At 45.1% G+C, this 23,673-nt stretch overlaps 1 protein-coding gene across 2 annotated transcripts in view; it reads left to right on the top strand.

Moving 5' to 3' along the window:
* Nucleotides 1-23,673, top strand: part of fer1l6 (fer-1 like family member 6) — a 68,613-nt gene that overhangs the window by 7,907 nt on the left and 37,033 nt on the right. For both annotated transcript variants that reach the window (XM_026144799.1, XM_026144800.1), the window contains exons 7-12: nt 17,246-17,402; nt 20,341-20,527; nt 20,814-20,915; nt 21,059-21,149; nt 21,243-21,360; nt 21,527-21,749. In XM_026144799.1, coding sequence (XP_026000584.1) covers nt 17,246-17,402; nt 20,341-20,527; nt 20,814-20,915; nt 21,059-21,149; nt 21,243-21,360; nt 21,527-21,749 — 878 coding nt within the window. The remainder of the gene's footprint in view (nt 1-17,245; nt 17,403-20,340; nt 20,528-20,813; nt 20,916-21,058; nt 21,150-21,242; nt 21,361-21,526; nt 21,750-23,673) is intronic.

The following is a 23,673-nucleotide window of genomic DNA, read 5'->3' as shown; positions in this document are numbered from 1 at the left end:
TAAGATTTTCAGGGCCGAGTACAATAACCTCAGTTTTATCTGAATTAAGAAGCAGAAAGTTAGCGGCCATCCAGGTCTTTATGTCTTTAAGACATTCCTGCAGTTTAACTCATTCATGGACAGATAGAGCTGGGTGTCATCTGCATAGCAGTGTAAATGTATGCTATGTCTTCTAATGATGCTGCCTAAGGGAAGCATGTATAATGTAAACAGAATTGGTCCTAGCACTGAACCCTGTGGAACTCCATAATTAACCTCAGTGTGTGAAGAGGACTCTCCATTTACATGCACAAACTGGAGTCTATTAGATAGATATGATACAAACCACTGCAGTGCAGTACCTGTAATACCTACAGCATGTTCTAACGCTCTAATAGGATATTATGGTCAACAGTATCCGCATGGTACGTGGCAGCTTGAGGCGAACGGACACAGGGTTGACAATGGAGTCTACGGGAAAGGGGCCAATGAACTGAGGTGACAGCTTCCTAGACTCTGTCCGTAACGGCACAAAACGGGTAGACAGCCATACCTGTTGACCGACGGAGTATTCAGGGGCCGGTGTCCGGTGGCGGTCAGCGAGGGCTTTGTTGCGCTCCTTAGTGCGGAGTAGAGCGGCCCGAGTAGCACGCCAGGCCCGGCGACACCTGCGGAGGTGAGCCTGAACAGAGGGGACAGAGTGCTCACCTTCGACAGCTGGGAGCAGGGGTGGTTGGTAGCCCAGGGATGCCTCAAAGGGTGACCTGCCCGTGGCGGCGGAGGTGTGGCTGTTGTGGGCGTATTCAATCCATGGCAGCTGTTCACTCCAGGTTGATTGATTGTGGGAGGCAACACACCGGAGGGCAGCTTCCAACTCCTGGTTAGCCCGTTCGGACTGTCCGTTGCTCTGCGGGTGGAAACCGGAAGAGAGGCTGACCTTGGCTCCCAGCGCGGTGCAAAATTCCTTCCATACTCGGGAAGTGAATTGTGGTCCTCTGTCCGAGACGATGTCCTCAGGGATCCCGTGGAGCCTGAACACATGTGAGGTGAGGAGCCGAGCCGTCTCCAGAGCAGTAGGGAGTTTAGGAAGGGCGACAAAGTGTGCGGCCTTAGAGAAACGGTCGATGATAGTTAGTATAGCGGTGTAACCTGCAGAGGGAGGCAGTCCAGTGATGAAGTCTAGAGCGATGTGTGACCATGGTCGGGCCGGCGTAGGGAGAGGCAGAAGACGGCCCGACGGCGGTTGGTTTGACCGCTTGTTCTGGGCGCAGGTCGGACAGGCGGACACAAACTCCCTGACGTCCCTCGCCATGGTGGGCCACCAGAAGTAGCGTCGAAGGAAGGACAGGGTGCGGAGGACCCCGGGGTGACATGAGAAACGAGCAGTGTGAGCCCACTGGAGTACCTGGGAGCGGACCGCCGAGGGGACGAAGAGGCGGCCAGTCGGGCCAGTACCAGGATCCGGTTCAGTCTCTTGTGCCTCCTGAATGAGGGATTCAATCTCCCAGGAAACGGCTCCAACCACCCAGGCCGCCGGCAGAATGGGTTCGGGGTCCGACTCCTCCTCCGTGGTGGAAAACTGCCGGGACAGGGCGTCTGGCTTCACGTTGCGAGATCCTGGCCTGTAGGTGGTGGTGAAATCAAAGCGAGCAAAGAACAATGCCCACCTGGCTTGCCGAGAACTGAGACGTCTGGCCGAACGGATGTACTCCAGGTTCTTGTGATCCGTCCAAACAATGAACGGGTGAGCAGCTCCCTCCAGCCAATGTCTCCATTCCTCCAGGGCGAGTTTTATGGCCAAGAGTTCCCGATCCCGGACGTTGTAATTGCTTTCTGCGGGCGAGAGACGGCGAGAGAACCGCCCCCACCCCGGAGTCAGAAGCGTCGACTTCCACCACGAACTGCCGTGTGAGGTCCGGTTGCCGGAGGATGGGTGCCGAGGAAAACCTCTCCTTGAGCTGGGCGAAGGCTCGCTGAGTGGCAGGATCCCGCTGAAAAGGAACCTTCGGAGAGGTGAGTTTAGTGAGAGGGAGGGAGATCCTACTAAAATCGCGAATGAATCTCCTGTAGAAATTAGCGAATCCCAGAAAACGTTGCAGTTGGCGGCGATCAGGAGGAACAGGCCATTCAACCACCACACGCACCTTTCCAGGGTCAGTCCGTAGATTTCCCCTCGCAACTATATAGCCCAGGAAAGCTACTGCAGGCACGTGGAACTCACACTTCTCCCCCTTCACAAACAGCCGGTTCTCCAAGAGGCGTTGCAGGACCTGTCTCACATGCACCTGATGTTCCGCGAGCGTCTTAGAAAAGATGAGAATATCATCCAAGTACACAAAGACACAGCGATTAACAAAGTCACGAAGCACCTCGTTCACCATGGTTTGAAAAACCGCGGGAGCGTTGGTGAGGCCGAAGGGCATAACAAGGTACTTAAAGTGCCCCTGGTGAGTATTGAAGGCCGTCTTCCACTCATCCCCCTCCCTGATGCGAACCAGGTGGTAGGCGTTGCGCAGGTCCAGCTTAGTAAAAACAGTCATGCCCTGGAGCAGCTCAAAAGCAGAGGAAAGCAGCGGCAAAGGATACCTGTTCCTGACAGTGATCAGATTAAGGCCCCGATAATCGATACACGGGCGCAACGAACCATCCTTCTTGTCCACGAAGAAGAACCCAGCCGCAACCGGGGAGGAGGAGGGACGGATCAAGCCCGCAGCAAGCGACTCAGAGATGTAACGTTCCATAGCGACCCGCTCCGGCTGGGAGAGGCTGTACAGGCGGCTAGACGGCAACGGAGCCCCCGGAAGGAGATCGATAGCGCAGTCATACGGGCGGTGGGGGGGAAGGGACCGCGCCCGATCCTTGCAGAACACGCCTCGCAAGTCATGATAGACCCGCGGGACCGCCGAAAGATCCGGGGGGTCGGACGGCGAACCAGAGGGCAGAAGCGGAACGGGTGACGTGGCCGCCCGAAGGCAAGACATGTGACAATTCACACTCCAACCTAGGATGTCACCTTTCTCCCAGTCAATGTGCGGGTTATGGAGCACCAGCCAGGGGTAACCGAGAACCAGCGGGGTGAGCGGAGCCGTGAATGCAAAGAAACAAATCCTCTCCATGTGATTGTCCGAGAGAGACAGCGAAAGGAATTCCGAGACATGAGTGATATCGGGCAGGCGGTGACCAGAGAGCGCGTGCACGCGGAGAGGGCACGACAAGGGCTCCAAGGCGATGTTCAGTTTGGCAGCGAGCGAGGTGTCAATAAAGTTCTGCTCAGCCCCAGAGTCAATGAGTACTGAAAGCGAGTGAAAAACAGATTGTACTCGAAGTTTGGCTGGTAAGAGAAGTCTGGGGAGAGGGTTTTTACTAGACAGATCGCCCACCAGCACCCTCTCAATCACTGGTGAGCGCGCCCTTTTGCCAGCGTCGGGCACAAGGAGACAGAGTGACCCTTACAGCTGCAATAGACGCACTCACCGGCGGCCAGACGGCGCTGGCGCTCTGCAGGCGTCAGCCGCGAGCGTCCAAGCTGCATGGGCTCCTCCTCATCACAGGTGTCGGAGTCGCGCGGCCCGCGGCCGGCAGGAGAGGCCCCGTGATACTCCAGTGATTCCTGTCCCGTCCGTGTGTGTGCGCTCCGGTGTGCGCGCACGCGGTCATCCAACCGGACGCACAGAGTCAGAAGCGCGTCTAGGGAAGAAGGCAGTTCACGAAGCATCAGTTCTTTCTTTATTTCTTCGTTAACATTAGAAAGCAAAGTGCTCTTAGGAGCCTCCTCCCCCCACATTGTCTGTTCAGCCAAGGTGAGGAAGTCAATAGAGAAATCGGCCACACTCCGCTTGCCTTGTTTGAGCGCGAGCAGGCGCTGGCCGGCTGTGAGCGTGGTGGATTTTCTGTCGAAGACGCCTTTGAACTTATCCAGAAAGTCAGAATACGTTATTTCAGGGTTGGCGTGAAGCACAGCTTGAGCCCAAATCAGAGCCCGATCCTGGAGTAGCTGAAATATATATGCAATCTTATCACCATCATTAGCGAAAGCTTGCGGTTGCTGACGAAACTGAAGGGCACATTGAGTGAGGAAGCCAGCACACTTATCAATTTCTCCGGAGAAAGCTTTCAGTGTGGGTAGAAATCTGTTAGATTGGATAAGTGAAGAAGCAGGAGGTGTGGCACTTACTGCGGAGGCCGAGGCTTCCTGGAGAGGAGCGACGGCAGGTGGAGTTGCCGGCAGGGGTGTTCGTTGGGCCACAGCCTGAGTGAGAGCAGCGATCTCGCCACGGAGATGAACAAACATCTGCTCGTGTCGCTCCAGCATAGCTGCCAGGGTGGCGAGAGTGGGAGTGGAGGCCGCCGAGTCTGCTGAGTCCATTTCCTGGCTGGATGATTCTGTCACAAACTGAAAGCAGGGACTCAAGCGCAGAGCAGGTTGACGTATCAGAACACGATTTATTTACACACCAGTGCAATACTATATACAGTGACGGGGAAAGTCCAGGGTTCCAGGGGATTAGGGGAAGGCTCTCTCTCTCACGCTCGCTCACGTCCTCACATCCGACTCACACACGTCCGTACCGCGGGGAGGTCACAGGTCCGGGAAGATAAACTGGAATAGGGAAGGGAGAAATCACTCACAAATCACGAAGGTAGGGCGTAAAGGTATAAGACCAAAAGAAAGACTAACGTCAGTAGCTCAATCATCCAGCGATGAGAGGATCTGTGACCCAGCCTCAAATAGTAGATCGGTAATCAGCCGATCGCCAACAGCTGTGTGAGCCAAGGGTGGGAGCCAGCTGTGAGCTCCGCCCAGGCAGAGAGGTAGGGGAGAGAGAGAAAAAGCAAAAACACAAGTGTAGCCTTGTGAGGCCGGCTCGGCAGGCACAGGGACCATGACAAATCAGGCCCCATCTTATCTTAATGACCTTGTAGTACCATATCACCCTATTAGAGCACTTCGCTCTCGCTCTGCAGGCCTACTTGTTGTTCCTAGAGTATTTAAAAGTAGAATGGGAGGCAGAGCCTTCAGTTTTCAGGCCCCTCTTCTGTGGAACCAGCTTCCAGTTTGGATTCAGGAGACAGAATCAGAATACTTTATTCATGGAAAAAATCTAGGAAAAAACAACGAAAATACACTACATGAGGTAAGAGGAGGAGAAAAAAAACTCCACTCAGACTGAGCTCCTAGTGGGAGAACAGTTTGATAACTGAAAAAACACCTCAGCACAAAGCACATGACTATCAATACACCATAGAAACACAAGACAAGCAACAGGGGCGGGTAAAGGGTAAGAGAGAGCCGGTGTAGACAGCGCATCCGGTCCTGCAGCATCTGTGCTGGTCCAGTTGACTGCTATCTTCCCCGGTAGGGCACAAGCATCGAAGGCGTTTGGAAAGGGAGGGGGGATGAGTGAGTGCTTATCAGTGTAAGTGTGTGTGTGTGCGTGTCCATAGTTTAGCTGAGACAGTGTCCTTTGGCCTATCAGGCTAAGTAAACAGTCCTCCAGCCAATCCAGGTGTCCTTGCATGGGATGGGAAGAATAGCCGTAACACAGTCATTATCAGGGAGTGATTGTTCGGCTCCAGCCTTGGGCCTGCAGCTGGCGCCGTGATGGGGATCCGCAATGTTTATGTTGGTTTTGTTAATTTCATGCGAGCAGCCCAGGAGAATTTTTCAGGCTGCTCTTTAACACTCCGACACTGGCCTCTCGATCTCCCGTTGGAGAGTCGCGAGCCTCCCCATGATGGTATCAAACTTCTGTTCCATGGTGTTATCGTTCTTTTGATTCTGAGACCTCACAACTGCAGTGATCCGTTCCGCGATGTTTTCCAACTGTCGCTCAAGGGTCTCATTTTGAGCAGGCCTTTCTCTGATGTTTCCCCTCATACGCTCAATGGTGTTGTTTTGAGCCTTCACAGCAGCTGCAAGCGTCTCCAAGGTGTTGACCATATTACGTTCGTTGTGAGAGGTTGCGCCTCGTTCCATTTCGATCCCAGACAGACACTATCTCTACTTTTAAGATTAGGCTTCAAACTTTCCTTTTTGCTAAAGCATATAGTTAGGGCTGGACCAGGTGACCCTGAATCCTCCCTTAGTTATGCTGCAATAGGTGTAGGCTGCCGGGGATTCCCATGATGCATTGAGTTTTTCCTTTCCAGTCACCTTTCTCACTCACTATGTATTAACAGACCTCTCTGCATTGAATCATATCTGTTATTAATCTCTGTCTCTCTTCCACAGCATGTCTTTTATCCCGTCTTCCTTCTTTCACCCCAACCGGTCGCAGCAGATGGCCCCGCCCCTCACTGAGCCTGGTTCTGCCGGAGGTTTCTTCCTGTTAAAAGGGAGTTTTTCCTTCCCACTGTTGCCAAAGTGCTTGCGCATAAGGGGTCATATGATTGTTGGGTTTTTCTCTGTATCTATGAAGCGCCTTGAGGCGACTTATGTTGTGATTTGGCGCTATATAAATAAAATTGAATTGAATTGAATTGAAGTATTACAACATTATAAAATATAAGAAATAGCTCTAATATATACAAGTAGCTCAATTATAAATATCCAGAATATTACAGAGATTAAATATGTATGATTCATATTTTTTTTTTATAAATTTTATTTTCAGTCACAGCAGCATGTTAACAACAAAACATTGAACATACAGTAGTTTGCTGTTCAGTATTTACAATACCCCAAAAGATAACAGAAATAGAGAAGGAAAAAACAAACAAACAAACAAACCAAAGAAACCCCTACAAAACAACAAAAAACAAACAAACAACAACAAACAAATAGAAAAATAAAATGTATAAGGGACATTCAGCGTACAGTTAGCTATGATAGCGATATAGAGATATGGTATCTGGTCATGATAAGGTGGTCATTTTAAATGTTTCCATATACATCAAGAATGGCTGCCATGCCCTAAGAAATTTGGTGGTTGAACCTGCCAGTGTATATCTCATCTTTTCTAAATGTAAAAACCTCATGAGCTCCGCAAGCCACTGTTCATGTGTGGGAGGAGCTTCCTGCTTCCATCTTAAAAGTATAAGGCGCCTTGCGATAAGTGAAGCAAAGGCAATAGAATTCGAATAGCATTTTGGCAAAGTGATGTCTTGAGGTATCACCCCAAAGATAGCCGTTAGAGCAGAAGGATCATATTTAACGTTATACATCTCTGACACAGTGTTAAATATAGACACCCAATAGATATGAAGATTGGGGCATGTCCAAAAGGTATGAAGGAGCGAACCTGTTTCTGCTTTACATCTGTTACACAGAGGGTCAGCTCCTGGATAGAACTTGGCTAACTTTTCCTTGGAGATATGTAATCGGTGTAGGACCTTAAATTGAAGGAGCCCATGCCTGGCACATATCGAAGAAGAGTGTACCCTCTGGAGAAAAGATTGCCAGAGCTCATCTGTTATAGTCATCCCAAGGTCTTTCTCCCACTGTGCTTTAAGGATGAAGAGAGAAGGAGATTGAAGATCTAATAGTATAGCATAGATTTCTTTAATCGCCCCTCTCTTATGAACGTTTATATTAATAATTTTATCCAAAGAAGTTTCCTCAGGTAGTTAACGTTAAATTGAAAACCTGAAAATGAAATCTTTCTGGCTATAGAGTTGACACAGAGAAGTTCACTTTTATGCAGATTCAACTTGTAACCTGAAATATTACCAAAACATTCAAAAATGGCAAGAGCACGGGGAAGAGAGCATAAAGGCTCTGACATATACAGCAGGAGGTCGTCAGCATATAAGGATATTTTGTGCTCCTGGTCACCTCTGAAGATGCCCTTCAACTGATCGCAGTTTAACAAGTGGTATGATATATTGTCTACCACGGAGAAGTGGAAATAGAGAGAAAACGAAGCCTGAAAGCGGAGGAGGTAACTGAATCCATTTAGGGCCCCATCTTTATCTTAAACAGTAGTTACTCCACCCTTTTAGATCAATTTCAGGTTGTAGTTGACTTTGTGTAATAGTTTAACTGCGAGTGAGATGCCTCCCTTTACCTTCGGAAGGAGAAATTAACAAAGATGTTGCTCTAGCCTGAGAGCAAGTGTTTTTCACAGTATTTTTAAATCTACATTTAAGAGTGATAAAGGAAGATATGATGAACACTCTAATGGATCCTTATTTGGCTTCAATAGGAGTGAGATGGTCGCTTGTCCAAGCGTTAGGGGAAGACATTTTGAAACCAATGACTCAATGAACATGTCTCGTAATAAAGGTGATAAACTGTCTTTAAAGGTCTTGTAAAATTCAACCGGATACCCATCCGGACCCGGGGATTTGCCATTCTGCATTGAGCTAATCGCCAATTTAATTTCTTCCACTGTAATTTGCTCCTCCAATTGGTCTCTGAATGCCGAGGTTAAAGTCGGAACTGTCATTCCATCAAAAAAAGCCTCAAACAGTCCAGGCGTGTTTAAAGATTCAGAATCATAGAGACTGGAATAGAATACTTTGAAACTCTCATTTATTTTTTGTGGTGTAGTGGTGACATGTCCAGATTCAGTCCTAATTTCAGGGATTATACGAGTTGCTTCTGATTTACGAAGCTGATGTGCTAAAATTTTAGATGCTTTTTCTCCGTGCTCATACCATCTTCCTCTAGATTTAAGAATCATAGACTCTGACTGCTGGGTTGAGATTAAATTAAATTCAGTCTGTAACGTTAGTCTTTGTTTATACAAAACTGGAGAGGGGGTTGTAGAGTGTTGCTCATCCAATTGCGAAATAAGGTGTATCAATTCAGAAAGACGTTTCTGTTTCTGTTTTCTAGTATATGAACAGTATGATATAATATGGCCCCGTAAGAATGCTTTTAAGCTTTCCCAAACCGTACTATAGGCCATGCCAGGCGTAATGTTTGTTCTTATAAAGATATCAATTTGTTTGGAAAGATATTCCACAAACTCCTTATCCGACAAAGAAAGAGGATTGAGTCTCCAGGAGTACACAAAGGGTTCATCCGGGAAGCCGAGTTCCAAAACAAGTGGACTGTGATCAGATATTACTATGCTATTGTATTTACAAGTCTTGATATTGGGAAGCAATTTTTTGTCAACAAAAAAGTAGTCTATACGAGAATACGTTTGATGCACTGCAGAAAAAAAGGAATATTGTTTAGTGGAGGGGTAGAGAAATCGCCACGCATCAACAGCCCCATAGGTTTGTAAATAAGACTGTAACACTAATGAGGATTTAGGGAGTGGAAGTCTTTTATCTGAGGAGCGATCTAGTACTGGATCCATAACAGTATTCATGTCACCTCCAAGGATCAATTGGTGTGTATTGATCTGTGGAAGGGAATTAAGAAAGTCATTGAAAAAAGTTGAGTCATTCCAATTCGGAGCATAGACGTTTGCTAAAATAAGTGAAGTATTAAACAGGGACCCTGTCACAACTACATAGCGAGCATTTGGGTCAGCTATTGTGTGAGAGACTATAAACGGAGTATTCTTATTAATCAAAATTGCTGCACCTTTGGCTTTACCATTGAATTTGGAATGAAAAATTTGTCCAACCCAATTTCGTCTTAATCTGGCATGATCTGTATGCTTAAGGTGTGTTTCTTGAAGAAACGCTACATGTACTTTAAGATAAAGAAGATGAGAGAGTACCTTATTTCGTTTCACTGGGTGGTTCAATCCCTTCACATTCCAACTAATAAAGTTAACATGGCAGCCATTACTCACAGCAGTTGAAGTGTCATCAACAGAAGTTATCACCATATAAGTACATGATGAAAAAGGCGGTTCCAAACGCAAGTACCAATCCTATCATGGGTGTACACTGAAATGTTGTTGTTAACGATAATCTGAGCAAATAATATACAACAAAAAAAAAAAAAAAAAAAAAAGGAAAAGAAAAAGTAGATAAGTCCCTCCCACCCACCACCCCGTGTTCAGTGTTGTCCCCAAACGACACACACCAATTTCCCAAAGCTCCCCTGCTTCTATTAAGAGTCCCAATCACCTTATTCATAACCACAGCCCCACATGAGCAGAAGCATCTGAACTATGAATCACACATGTAGTCCAAAACATATTCAAATTAGAAAGTCACAAAGTCCAACACAATAGAGTAAAATAATTAAGAGAAGGAAAGAGAAAAACTCCCACGTCGCATTTACCCGTAACCGAAAAACGGACCTGTTTCACTTCTCATCAAAGCTGACCCCGGAGTCCCTTTTAAGTGACAAGTACTGGAATATAGTTAACCTCCCAGGAAACAAGGGCAAACTCACCAACATCTGAGATTTCTAAATGAACATTGAACATGAAACTAAGCTAAACCAAAGATCGTCCGTTTATTGATTGACAAAAATATAGTCACGATGGTATGAAAGTCCCGGTGGTTCTTATGAAATGTCATTCGGGAGATGACTCAAACTTGGAGTCAATGAAATCTTTCACTGCTTTAGGAGAGTCGAATACCTGTGTTTCTCCATTAAACGAGATCCGAAGCCGGGCAGGATAAAGAAGACCGTAGCGAACTCCGTCTTTTTTCCGTAGTAGTCCCTTCACCTCGCTGAAAGCAGCCCGGCGTCTGGCCAGGTCGGCGCTGTAGTCAGGAAAGATGAAGATCTGCTTCCCTTGAAACTCCAGCCGGCCTTTCTGTCTGGCTAAGCGCTGTATCCGCTCCTTTTCCTGGTAGTAATGAATGCGAACAATGAACGGCCGCGGTCGCCCTCCCTCCGTGGGCAGCGCAACCGCCGCCCGGTGAGCTCTGTCCAGGATCGGAGCCTGCTCCAAACCGCCGGGACCACCCAGTACAATGTGCAACAGATCAGCAACAAATTTAGTGGGATTCCCTTGTTCGGCTCCCTCCAGCACTCCTAATATACGCAAGTTGCATCGTCTTCCCCGATTCTCCAAGTCGTCAGTTTTCAGCAGCAACTTCTTGTATTGGTTACTCAGATCTGCGAAACATGTCTCCATAACTTCTAGCCGCTTGTCCAGATTATTCAAGCCTTCTTCGTGTTCGCCCAACTTCTCAGTACATTCGTCAAGAGTGGTTTGGATGGGCGAAATGGCTCGTTTAATTTCGTCCCGTAGGTTGTCATTTTCCTCTTGAATCACTTCTTTGACAATGCTAGCAGTGTCGCTGGGTCAACGGTAGTTTTGCTAGCGGTCCCTGAGCAGCTAGCCTGCACTCCTTTAGCAGACTGCTTAGGAGGCATTTCACTTCGAGATAAGGCAAAAAGACGGAAAGAACAACAGCTAAAACAATGCTGACTTTCTTAATAGAGCTTAAGAAATCTCTGAATTGGGCCACAATAGGTGAACCATAAAGTAATTTAACAGATAAATGGGACCTCGTGGTTTGCGCGTCTACTCCATAACGCGCCCCCTAGCAGACCCCCCTGTATGATTCATATTTTACTATAAAGTGTAAAACCTAATGAAAAAACATCATGGAGTAGGTGCGAGGCACTCTCCAGCACCTGGACAACATCCGCCTCTCCAACACCGCCTTAAAGGAGTCCAGCTCCATGCTCACAACATTACTGGCCCTGTGGATTAGTTTATTGAGTCTGTTAGCAACTGTAACCCTCAACACTCCTAAACCCTGTGGAAAGCTTTCTTACAAGAGTTGAAGCTATTGTAGCTGGAAAGGTTGAGCAACATCCTATTAACCCCTGTGGACTAAGAGTGAAATGTGCTTCTGGAAGAATGTTCCAGAAAATTCACACAAACACATTTCTTCTGGAAAGCCTTCCCAGAAGAGCTGAAGCTGTTACAGCTGTAAATCAAATCAAATCAAATCAAATCAAATCACTTTTATTGTCACATCACATGTGCAGGCACACTGGCACAGCACATGCGAGTGAAATTCTTGTGTGCGAGCCCCACAAGCAACAGAGATGTGCAAACACAACAACACAAACGAGCAAAATACAAGAATGGCCAACCTGAAACTAATAAATATATGTACAATATATAATAGTGTATGCATTTCTGGATGTGTATACTAAATATTTTCCTACGTGTGTGTGTGTGTGTGTGTCTGTGTGTGTGTATACACATTTTTACAAATTAAATAGTAAAAAAATAATAATAATAATAATAATAATAATAATAATAAAATATATAAAATATACAGAGTTGAATATGTGCAGAACAAGTGGCATTTATATACAGTGTGGAGTGCATAATGTTGAAGTTCCAGTAGTGAAGCGGAGGTGTCTATGACGTGTTCAGCAGTCTGATGGCCTGGTGGAAAAAGCTGTCTCTCAGTCTGCTGGTACGGGACCGGATGCTGCAGAACCTCCTTCCTGATGGAAGCAGTCTGAACAGTTTATGGCTGGGGTGACTGGAGTCCTTGATGATCTTCCCCGCTTTCCTCAGGCAGCGCTTCCTGTAGATGTCTTGGAGGGAGGGAAGCTCACCTCCAATTATCCAATCAGAGCACCGCACTACTCGCTGGAGAGCTTTGCAGTTGTAGGCGGTGCTGTTGCCATACCAGGTGGTGATGCATCCAGTGAGGATGCTCTCAATGGCACAGTGATAGAAGGTCCTGAGGATGCGGGGGCTCATGCCGAATCTTTTCAGTCTCCTGAGAAAGAAGAGGCGCTGCTGCGCCTTCTTCACTGTTTTGTTTGTGTGTACTGACCACGTAAGATCCTCAGCCAGATGTACTCCAAGGAACCGGAAGCTGCTCACTCTCTCCACAGCAGCGCCGTTGATGGTGATGGGGGTGTGTACTTTTCTGCACCTCCGGAAGTCCACTATCAACTCCTTTGTCTTTGCGACTTTGAGGGTGAGATGGTTGTCTTGACACCAGTGGGTCAGGGCGCTGACCTCCTCCCTGTAAGCCGTCTCATCACCGTTGGTGATAAGACCCACCACTGTAGTGTCGTCCGCAAACTTCACAATGATGTTGGAGCTGTTAGTGGCTGTGCAGTCGTAGGTGTAGAGTGAGTACAGGAGAGGGCTCAGTACACACCCCTGTGGAGCACCAGTGTTCAGTGTGATGGGGGATGAGGTGATGCTGCCCAGTCTGACCACCTGGCGTCTGTCAGACAGGATCCAGCTGCAGAGGGAGCTGCTCAGTCCTAGATCCTGCAGTTTCCTGTCCAGCTTCGAGGGAACGATGGTATTGAATGCTGAGCTGTAATCTACAAACAGCATCCTCACATACGTGTCTCTCTTCTCCAGGTGTGACAGGGCAGTGTGTAGTGTCAGGGCTATGGCATCATCAGTGGACCTGTTGTGGCGGTATGCAAACTGTAGAGGGTCCAGTGAGTCGGGTAGTGCAGAGCAGATGAAGTCCCTGACCAGCTTCTCGAAGCATTTGCTTACGATGGGGGTCAGGGCTACAGGTCGCCAGTCGTTCAATGAGGAGATGGTGGAGGATTTGGATTTGGATTTTCCCTCTAAAGTCTGTGATCGTGTTTAGTCCCTGCCACATACTCCGAGGGTTGTCAAACTGTTGCTCCACCCTGTCCCTGTACTCACGTTTGGCTGCTTTGATCGTCTTCCGGAGTTGGTAATGTGCGTGTTTGTAGTCCGATGTGTTCGCGGAGGCAAAGGCGGTGTTCCGTGCCGCCAGTGCCGCGCGAACATCCCCGTTAATCCAGGGTTTTTGATTTGGGAAGGATTTGACTGTTCTGGATGGGACGACATCTTCCACGCATTTCCTGATAAATCCACAGACTGAGTCTGTGTATTCATCAATGTCTCTGGCGGCCACGTGAAACATTTCCCAGTCCGCGTGATCAAAACAGTCCCGCAGCGCAGACTCCGATTGGTCCGTCCAACAGTGCACGCCCTCCGGGTTGGAGCTTCCTGTTTCAGCTTCTGCCTGTAGGCGGGCAGGAGCAGGATGGAGCAGTGATCTGATTGGCCGAATGGGGCGCGGGGGAGGGCTTTGTACGCATCCCGGAAAGAGGTGTAACAGTGGTCGAGTAGCCGATCTCCACGAGTGTTAAAATGGATGTGTTGGTGGAGTTTGGGTGAGACGTTCTTCAGGTTTCCCTTATTAAAGTCTCCGGCTGTGATAAACGCTGCCTCTGGGTGTGCGGTTTCCTCTCTGCTGATCGCGCTGTACAGTTCCCTGAGTGCACGGTCAGTGTCGGCTTGTGGGGGAATGTAAACAGCCGTAATAATCACTGCTGTAAATTCCCTCGGTAGCCAGAATGGCCGGCACTTAATCATCAGGTACTCCAGGTCCAGTGAGCAGAAGGATTTGACCGGGTGCACGTTCGCATAATCACACCAGCTGGGTAACGGTGGTCTGTAAGTGCGCCGTCTCAGTCGAACCAGAACGCCAGATCTTCTCCCTCTGCGTCGGCGTTTGCGGCCTCCAGGGCCAGAGAACAAAGGCGTCTCAGGTGAGATGAATGGGGGGTCTGCAAACGGAGGGTCCGTGTTGCAAAACTTGAACTCCGGAAAGTTATAAGAAGACCGTCTTTTATGTCCAGTAAGGTTTGTCGGTCGTACACAAGGAGACAAGTGCTGCTCGTGAAAAAATAAAGGAAAAGTAAAATTAAACACAGAAGAAAGCCGTTGCTTGGGGGAGCTCGCGACGAGGCTGCCATACTCGGCGCCATCTTGAACGTACAACGTAAATGCTGGGCCAACACCACATTAAGCCCTGTGGTTTTAGAATGGCATGTCTCTCACTTTAGGGTGGATGTAGCTCACGCGGTAGCACAGATGATCGACTTTAGGGAAGGGTGGTGTTTCATTCACTGGCTGCTCAGGTCTTCATGCCAAATATCCTTGGGAACGATACTAACACCAAGTTGCTCAGTGTGTGCGGATGTTAGATAGAAAGCACTTCAGCACAGAAAAAAGTGCTTGTATGAATGGGTGAAAAACACATGATGTGTAAAGCTCTTGGAGTGCTCCGAGAGAGCAGGAAAGAGCCATATAATAATCAGCAGAGGTGTGGACTCGAGTCACATGACTTGGACTCGAGTCAGACTCGAGTCATTAATTTTATGACTTTAGACTTGACTTGAAAAAATGTTCTAAGACTTGTGACTTGACTTGGACTTTTACACCAATGACTTGGGACTTGAATTGGACTTGAACCGGTTTACTTGAAAAGACTTGATATTTTACCCCAAATATAAAATTTAACATGCATATTATATAGAGATTGAAAATGTGACGTCATTCACGGGTAGAACCGCAAAGGATTCTGGGAACTCGTGGCAAGCGGTACTAGCGCACGCAGGCTTTCAATGGAAATCAGTCACACAGCGATAAAAAGAAACACAAAAATGTCAAGAAGCTGTTGTATTATTAACTACAATAGCCGGTCGCATGACAGCCACGGGAAGCCGACGGGTAAAGAGATCGGTTGTTATCGGATTACGTCGCTGAAGAGAAATTGTTCAGCCATGTTTCCGAAGTAACAAAGACGCGACGGATGGCCTGGATTGCAGCCATTCAAAGATCAAATATAACGTCCCAGAACACTCCAGCTCACAGGTTAGTCTGCTCCAAGCATTTACACGAAGGTCAGTGTTTTTTAGTAGTTAATACGTCATTTTCATAACATAATTAGTGATATAGGTTACAAGCAAGTCTGGCGCTGAACAGAAATTGTCGCGCTATGCTCCTTTGTTTATTGTGTTTATTGTGCATAAATAGTGAATTGTCCTGACACAATATTGCGTTTCGCTTCTGTTATTATGGTACATTGACAAAAACATATACTTTTATTCACAGGATAAAACAGGTTTTTTGTATCACTAATTGCCCAGTGCGATTACAGCATACAGTATTATTGTCACTGCTACATTTCTGTGATGCTACCAGAAATTATTTCCACTACTAATTAATTACCGTTGAGCTCAAAGGTCCTATTAATACACGGTTAAGGAATGTGTATTTATGACGACGATTTGTGAGACTGGTAAACTTATGATACGTACGATGGTCTTTCGTTCTACACGGTGCATTTCAAGGTCCTGCACCCATCCGGCGGTAAACTGTACCTGGGCTTGTTGCAGTGACCGGAAGTTACTAAACTTCATGAGTGTATGCACTCACTCCAAGAACCGTATGATTATAAATATGCATATAAATATGCTAAGATGAGATAGTTGACTTCATCTAACTAGCAAATGTTGTCCAGGCTACGTTGGTGATACAGTTTTTTTTAATGTGTATGATATTTTTGTCATGCTATTTTAAAGCCGGTCCTACAACCGCATCCAAGAATAACATGCAGCTTATCTCAGAACTGTCGGTGAAAATTATTCTTGGAGCTAGGTTTAATTGAGCTGCATTTTAAAGAGGTGCAATTTCACAATTTGTGTATATTTTCTAAGTTCACTATTTTGTCCTGTGTTGAGAAAAACACAGATTTTAAAATTACATGGTCTAATATTTACATTTAGCATAACTGCAACATTATTTTTTCGTTTTTTTTTTTTAAAGACTCGAAAGGACTTGAAATTCAAAGTTTCAGACTTGAGACTTGACTCGGACTTTTACACCAGTGACTTGAGACTCGACTCTGACTTGCCTGACATTACTTGAGACTTGACTTGAGACTTGAGGATAAAGACTTGAGACTTACTTGAGACTTGCAAAACAATGACTTGGTCCCACCTCTGATAATCAGACCATTTACTCAAGTTCATAGGTGTGTGAAGACAGACGAGGGAATAATTTTGGCAACATAGCGTATGTAAAGTAACTTTTCTAGTGGAGAGTTTTGGCAGATTGGTCAAGATAAAGGCAAAGCAGCCTTTGAAAACTGTTTGCTTTGTGACGAACTCTGACCTGTTTGACTGTCACAAAAAACAAACCAACAACAAGACTCAGTGCCAAATTCTAATGAAGTGATCTTCTACAGAAATGTGTTTGTGCCAACTTGGCACAGACTCATGTCTGGTTATAGTTCGGGGCGATTGTGGCTCAAGAGTTGGGAGTTCGCCTTGTAATCGGAAGGTTGCCGGTTCGAGCCCCGGCTCGGACAGTCTCGGTCGTTGAGTCCTTGGGCAAGACACTTCACCCGTTGCCTACTGGTGGTGGTCAGAGGGTCCGGTGGCGCCAGTGTCCGGCCTCGCCTCTGTCAGTGCGCCGCAGGGTGGTTGTGGCTACACTGTAGCTGCCATCACCAGTGTGTGAATGTGTGCGTGAATGGGTGGATGACAGGTTCTGTAAAGCGCTTTGGGGTCCTTAGGGACTAGAAAAGCACTATATAAATACAGACCATTTATTTCTCAGATTATTGATTTAATTTCATTTATTGAATTTACCTGTTCATAAATCACACTAGTGTCTCTTCCTTACTCCTGTAGGTCACCAGTTCATCAATAAGTGGGCAATGCTAACCGAAGGTGGTGACATTAGCACTGGGGTCAAAGGTTATATCAAGTGTGACATCAGCCTTTCATCGAAGGGAGATACCATGCAGCCAGGACAAAAAGCAAGTGATGCCGAGGAGCAGATAGACAAGTATGAACCATCTTTTTAATGTCATTCATAATTTAACTGACCCGATGTTTTTGTAGATTTCGTAGAAAGAAACATAAATTGTCTGTTTGTTTGTTTTCAGTCTAGGATCCAGTTTTCAAGATATCATTTTCAATATGTCTGTGAAGGTTCTCAGTCATCCAGGTCACGGTAGTCTAAGGAGCTTGGAAAGAAAAGTCAGGACTTTTTAAAATAATAATGCACATAATTATTTTAGATTTCCATACCACTCCCATAGGGCTTACAGTTTTTTCTGATTGCTTAAGCACATTTTTTGTAACTATTGGCTAATTTTGCAAAACTCTTCACACAAATAAGAAAACCTGTCACCCAATAATCAAAACATTGTAGTTCTCTTGCAAAAGCAAACACAGCTAGATTAACTCTTCACACCTTCATAAAAATGGTGTTTCCGTATCAAACAGTACACACAAGCCATCATCTACTAAGCACACAATGCGCCAACTGCACACTGATGGTATGAATACAAAACACATCTGGCTTTTGCTTTCTCTGTGCACAAGGTAGGCTATGTCAGTTTGAGCTCATACTTCTGTCATAGATCCATAAGCATAGAGGGATCCAAACTTCAAGTACTGGTGTTTATTCAAACACATCAAAACAAACACAAGTGTTTATTTCCAAGTATAGGATTATTTGCAATCGCCATAATGACTATATGGGTTACTTGGTCTGCAGTGAACATGCTTCCTCTGCCCCAGCATCTGGTCATCTAGCAATTCTGTAAAGTAACAATTTCAGTATTTTTACATCAATGGTATTGGTGTGTTTCTCATTGGCATATGGCAGTGCTACAAATCTTTGTGCGAAGTGACTGTACTAACCGATTCTTATTTCAAGATGTCCTTATGGTGCTTGCTACAGTGTAGCGGCTCGACTTAGGCTGGACCCGTTGGCCAGCTACCCTCAGGGTCATTCCACGGTTGATTACATGGTCCACTATTGTAGCTCTGATGTCATCAGCAATTCTATTTCTTACTCTTCCTACCCTTCCTCTCCCCCCTCCTCATCTTCCTCTCCCCCCTCCTCGTCTTCCTCTTGCTCCTCCTTGTCCTTGTCGTCCTCTTCATCCTACTTCTTCACCTCCACGTCCTCTTCCTCGGCCTCCTCTACTTCTCACTCTTCCTGCTCCCTCCATTGTACTCCGCACACACAGCTTACCTGTATTATAGTGCTTAGGCTGATTGCAAAGTGAACTAATTATCTAAAAAAGTTTTCACATGTGAAAGTGTGCCAGACAGTTGGCAGATTAGTGTTAATGATAGCCATACATGTGTATACTTTTGCTAGGAGTGTGTTGGAAATTTGGTATTTGAGTGTTGTGCAGTGAATTGTGCCTACAGTTTTGCAAAGTGTGTGTTACAAAATTGCAAACTGAGTGCAAAGCAGTTTTTGTGCTTTTAGTTTTGCAAACTCAGTGAGTGGTTTTGCTATAAGTCTGAATAGTTTTAGAGATTGTGCTACAGGAATCACAGTTAGGGTTTAAGCATTCAGAAAAAACTGTAAATCTGGGACTCTCCACCATTTGACCTTAGAACTGAAGAAGCTTCTCGGATGAGAGGTGAAACGTCTTCAAGCAACTTAAAGAAGTCCAGACGCTTTTCTTTCCAAGCTCCTTAGACTATCATTTTCAAATTTTGTGTGATGGTAGATGCCAGTACCAGCTCGAACTGATTTAATTTTTCTGAAAACCAGGTTAATGTCAAGGCCACCAAGGATTTTACATTACCCACAATTTTTATGAACATCAAAACAATATACTATGTTTTGATGTACATGAGTACCATTGGTTGGCAAAGCATTTGATCTTCACCTTTATTATAAATGCTAAAAGTCAAAGTAGACCTATATTGAATAATATATCACATGACAGGGCATGGAGAAAGCTGCAAAACACCTCCCAGTTCATTGTTCCTTCAGTGGGCTGGTTTCAGTCATTATGCAAATGTACTAAGATTGAAACCTGCAGTCAGCTGAGACTGAAGACGTCACCTGATGATGACGAAACGTTTCTCCCACAAAACGCTACGTCCAGATGAACAGAATCAACTTTTGGAGATTTACTTTCCTGGATGATTGAGATGCATCAACACACTTTTTTTCAGTACAAAGCCCTACAATGTTACAAAATTCCATGAATATATCTTAAAGTCTAAAGTTTTTACTGCTTATAGAAGCTAAAGATTTCATTCAAGTTGCTCCGATCATATGAGTAAAAAATGACACCTGTTTCATTTTCATTTTAGAATGTAACGCTTCAAAGTCATAGGTAGAAGCTCCAGGTCAGACGAATTAGGAAAATCTTTCTCTTGAATCATTTCCAAACGTTAGAGCAATATATTTATCATTAAGGGACACATTTTTTCAATACAACATTATTTAACATTATTATTTGACTTCATAATGACAATTAATTGATATATTACTCTAAATGTCCATGTTAACAATGTTTCAGTTTCAGTTTTCAGGGTTTTTTTGTCATATGCAAGTTAGCACAGGGTCAACATTGCAATGAAATGTGTTTATGTGTTATGTTGACATCACCTGATCTATGAAAATAATGCACATCATTATTGGAGATTTCCATATCACTAATACTTACATCAGCATAAAACATCAAGGTCTTAGTATAGTTGTTGTATAGTATAGCACTTCTTATCCTCCCGTACTTTCCCGTATTGAGACACATTTTTTAATGTCATTTATGTAAATAAATCAGTCAAGGAGATGCTGTGAGCACCACTGTGCTTACGTGAAAAACAAACTTGACTGTTGTCCACATCACAATGAAAAAGCTTAAGCTATTATGAGACTTGCCTTTGTGCTGCTCATCCCTCCACTTGTTGCTCATAATTCGTAGCAAATTTGATATAAGTGTATGGTTTATTGTCATCCTCAGGAACCTGTTGATTCCAGAGGGGTTTCCTTCTGAACGACCATGGGCTCGTTTCTGTGTGAAGGTGTATCGAGCTGAAGGCCTTCCCCGCAACAACTCCAGCATCATGGCTAATGTCACCAAGGCCTTCATAGGAGAAAACACAGCACTCATAGACCCATATGTTGTGGTCAGCTTCTTCAAACAAGTGGTTGGTTAAATGTCATTTATTAGCAGATAAGTCTGATCATTTATATTTAGAAATTAAACATAAAAGCTACTTTTCACTGCCTCCTTGTTCTGAGGGTCACTGGGGCTGGTATCTCTGCAGGTGATTTGGGAGGCTTTTACACTAGAGTGTAAAATTATACATTTATACAGTGTTTTACTATTTACATCATAAGCACTTTGCACCAGGAGCCCCCTCGCAGTGAAGTGGCAGTACTCGCCACTGTGCAAATCAATATCACGTTCTAATCATTTACTCGTCCCTTCAGGGTCGGACGTCAACACAAAAGTCGACAGCAGATCCAGTGTGGAATGAGCAGATTGTCTTCACTGAAATGTTTCCTCCTCTGTGTCAGAGACTGAAGATCCAGGTATGAACGCAGAAGTGCTCACTTCATGTTTGTATGTAGTTTCACTGTAATTTACACTTAGAAAGAGTCATGTTTTAAGTCCATAATCACTGACCTCATATCAAACTAATGTTTCTAGAATTCTGGCTTCTCTTTCCTCGTAGGTTTGGGATGAGGGAAGCATGAACGACGTTGCCATTGGAACCCATTACTTTGACCTGAGATGCATCTCCAATGAACAGGATGGTGACAGAGGTAGGAAACAAAGTCCATGACACAAGAATTACTGAGGAACTGTTAGTTGATCTGTGGTGACTTTTATATCTCTTGTTTTTATTATTTCTCCAGGGTTTTTACCAACATTTGGCCCTGCTTGGATCAACCTGTATGGGTCTGCTCGAAATTTTTCTTTGGGTGATGACACAGGGGAGCTTAATGAGGGCATTGGAGAAGGTGTGTCGTACAGGTAATATTAAAAGTTCATTCTGAGAAAAACTTATTTTGGGGTCTTTACCTTACAACATAAAGTGTCTGTTGTTGTGATTTGGCACTATGTAAGTAAAACTGAATTGAATGGAAAGGAACTGAATTAAACTGAAACCAATGAGCTGCCCGATTTCTGTTGGTATCAGGGGCCGACTCTACATGGAGCTGGCTGTTGAGATTCTGTCGGGAGGGACAGGGTCAGACTCCAAACTTAGCCGTATTATGAAGCCAATAAAAGATGCTAAAGCAGGAAAAGCTGGAGGGAAAGATGGGAAAACCCCTGCAGGAGGAGCAGGCACAGGTGGAGCTGCTGATGATGACAAAGGAAGAGCTGCAGCAGAGGTCCTGCCTGTGGATCCTCCTCCTGTGGTAAGAGGAGTGTGTGTGTGTGTGTGTGTGTGTGTGTGTGTGTGTGTGTGTGTGTGTGTGTGTGTGTGTGTGTGTGTGTGTGTGTGTGTGTTCCAGTATTTTATCAGTATTTACACACTGAGGTTAATTATGGAGTTCCACAGGGTTCAGTGCTAGGATCAATTCTGTTTACATTATACATGCTTCCCTTAGGCAGCATCATTAGAAGACATAGCATACATTTACACTGCTATGCTGATGACACCCAGCTCTATCTGTCCATGAAGCCAGATAACACACACCAATGAGTTAAACTGCAGGAATGTCTTAAAGACATAAAGACCTGGATGGCCGCTAACTTTCTGCTTCTTAATTCAGATAAAACTGAGGTTATTGTACTTTAGCAATGGGTGCCATTTAGCTCAGTGCATTGAACAGGCAACCACATGTCGTACAACTGAAAGTGGCCAGCCCAGGTGTGAGTCCAACCTGCCGCCCTTTACTGCATGTCTTCCCCTCTTTCTTTTCCTCTGCTTTCCTGCCATTTCTTCACTGTATCTGTCAATAAAGTTGTAAAAGGCCCCAAATAAAAAATACAAAAAAACCCAGCAATATGATATACAACCAGGTGCCTACTCAGCATGGCATTACCTTGGCCTCCAGTAACACTGTGAGGAACCTTGGAGTCATTTTTGACCAGGACATGTCCTTCAACGCACATATTAAACAAAGAATTCAAAATCCTGCTCCTCACATACAAGGTCTTAAATAAATCACTTTTTTTTTTTTTATTGTCACATCACATGTGCAGGCACACTGGCACAGCACATGCGAGTGAAATTCTTGTGTGCGAGCCCCACAAGCAACAGAGATGTGCAAACACAACAACACAAACAAGCAAAATACAAGAATGGCCAACCTGAAACTAATAAATATATGTACAATATATAATAGTGTATGCATTTCTGGATGTGTATACTAAATATTTTCCTACGTGTGTGTGTGTGTGTGTGTGTGTGTGTGTGTGTATACACATTTTTACAAATTAAATAGTAAAAAAATAAAATAAAATAATAATAAAATATATAAAATATACAGAGTTGAATATGTGCAAAACAAGTGGCATTTATATACAGTGTGGAGTGCATAATGTTGAAATCAGGCCCCATCTTATCTTAATGACCTTGTAGTACCATATCACCCTATTAGAGCACTTCGCTCTCGCTCTGCAGGCCTACTTGTTGTTCCTAGAGTATTTAAAAGTAGAATGGGAGGCAGAGCCTTCAGTTTTCAGGCCCCTCTTCTGTGGAACCAGCTTCCAGTTTGGATTCAGGAGACAGACACTATCTCTACTTTCAAGATCAGGCTTCAAACTTTCCTTTTTGCTAAAGCATATAGTTAGGGCTGGACCAGGTGACCCTGAATCTTCCCTTAGTTATGCTGCAATAGACGTAGGCTGCCGGGGATTCCCATGATGCATTGAGTTTTTCCTTTCCAGTCACCTTTCTCACTCACTATGTGTTAACAGACCTCTCTGCATTGAATCATATCTGTTATTAACCTCTGTGTCTCTTCCACAGCATGTCTTTATCCTGTCTTCCTTCTCTCACCCCAACCAATCACAGCAGATGGCCCCGCCCCTCCCTGAACCTGGTTCTGCCGGAGGTTTCTTCCTGTTAAAAGGGAGTTTTTCCTTCCCACTGTCGCCAGAGCACTTGCTCATATAGGGTCATATGATTGTTTTGTCTGTATTATTGTAGGGTCTACCTTACAATATAAAGCACCTTGAGGCTACTGTTGCTGTGATTTGGCAGTATACAAGTACAATTGAGTTGAATTGAACCTAATTCTGAGAGCTTCCACCAAAGCTAAATATATCAATTACACAAAAGATTTTTCTAACTGGGAACCATAAAACCATTGCGTTAACAACATGCTGAAAAAG

The sequence above is a fragment of the Astatotilapia calliptera genome, chromosome 16, assembly GCF_900246225.1.
Source record: "Astatotilapia calliptera chromosome 16, fAstCal1.2, whole genome shotgun sequence".
NCBI classification, from domain to species: domain Eukaryota; kingdom Metazoa; phylum Chordata; class Actinopteri; order Cichliformes; family Cichlidae; genus Astatotilapia; species Astatotilapia calliptera.
The sequence above is the reverse complement of the archived record's forward strand: the minus strand, read 5'-3'. Positions and strand labels throughout refer to the sequence as shown.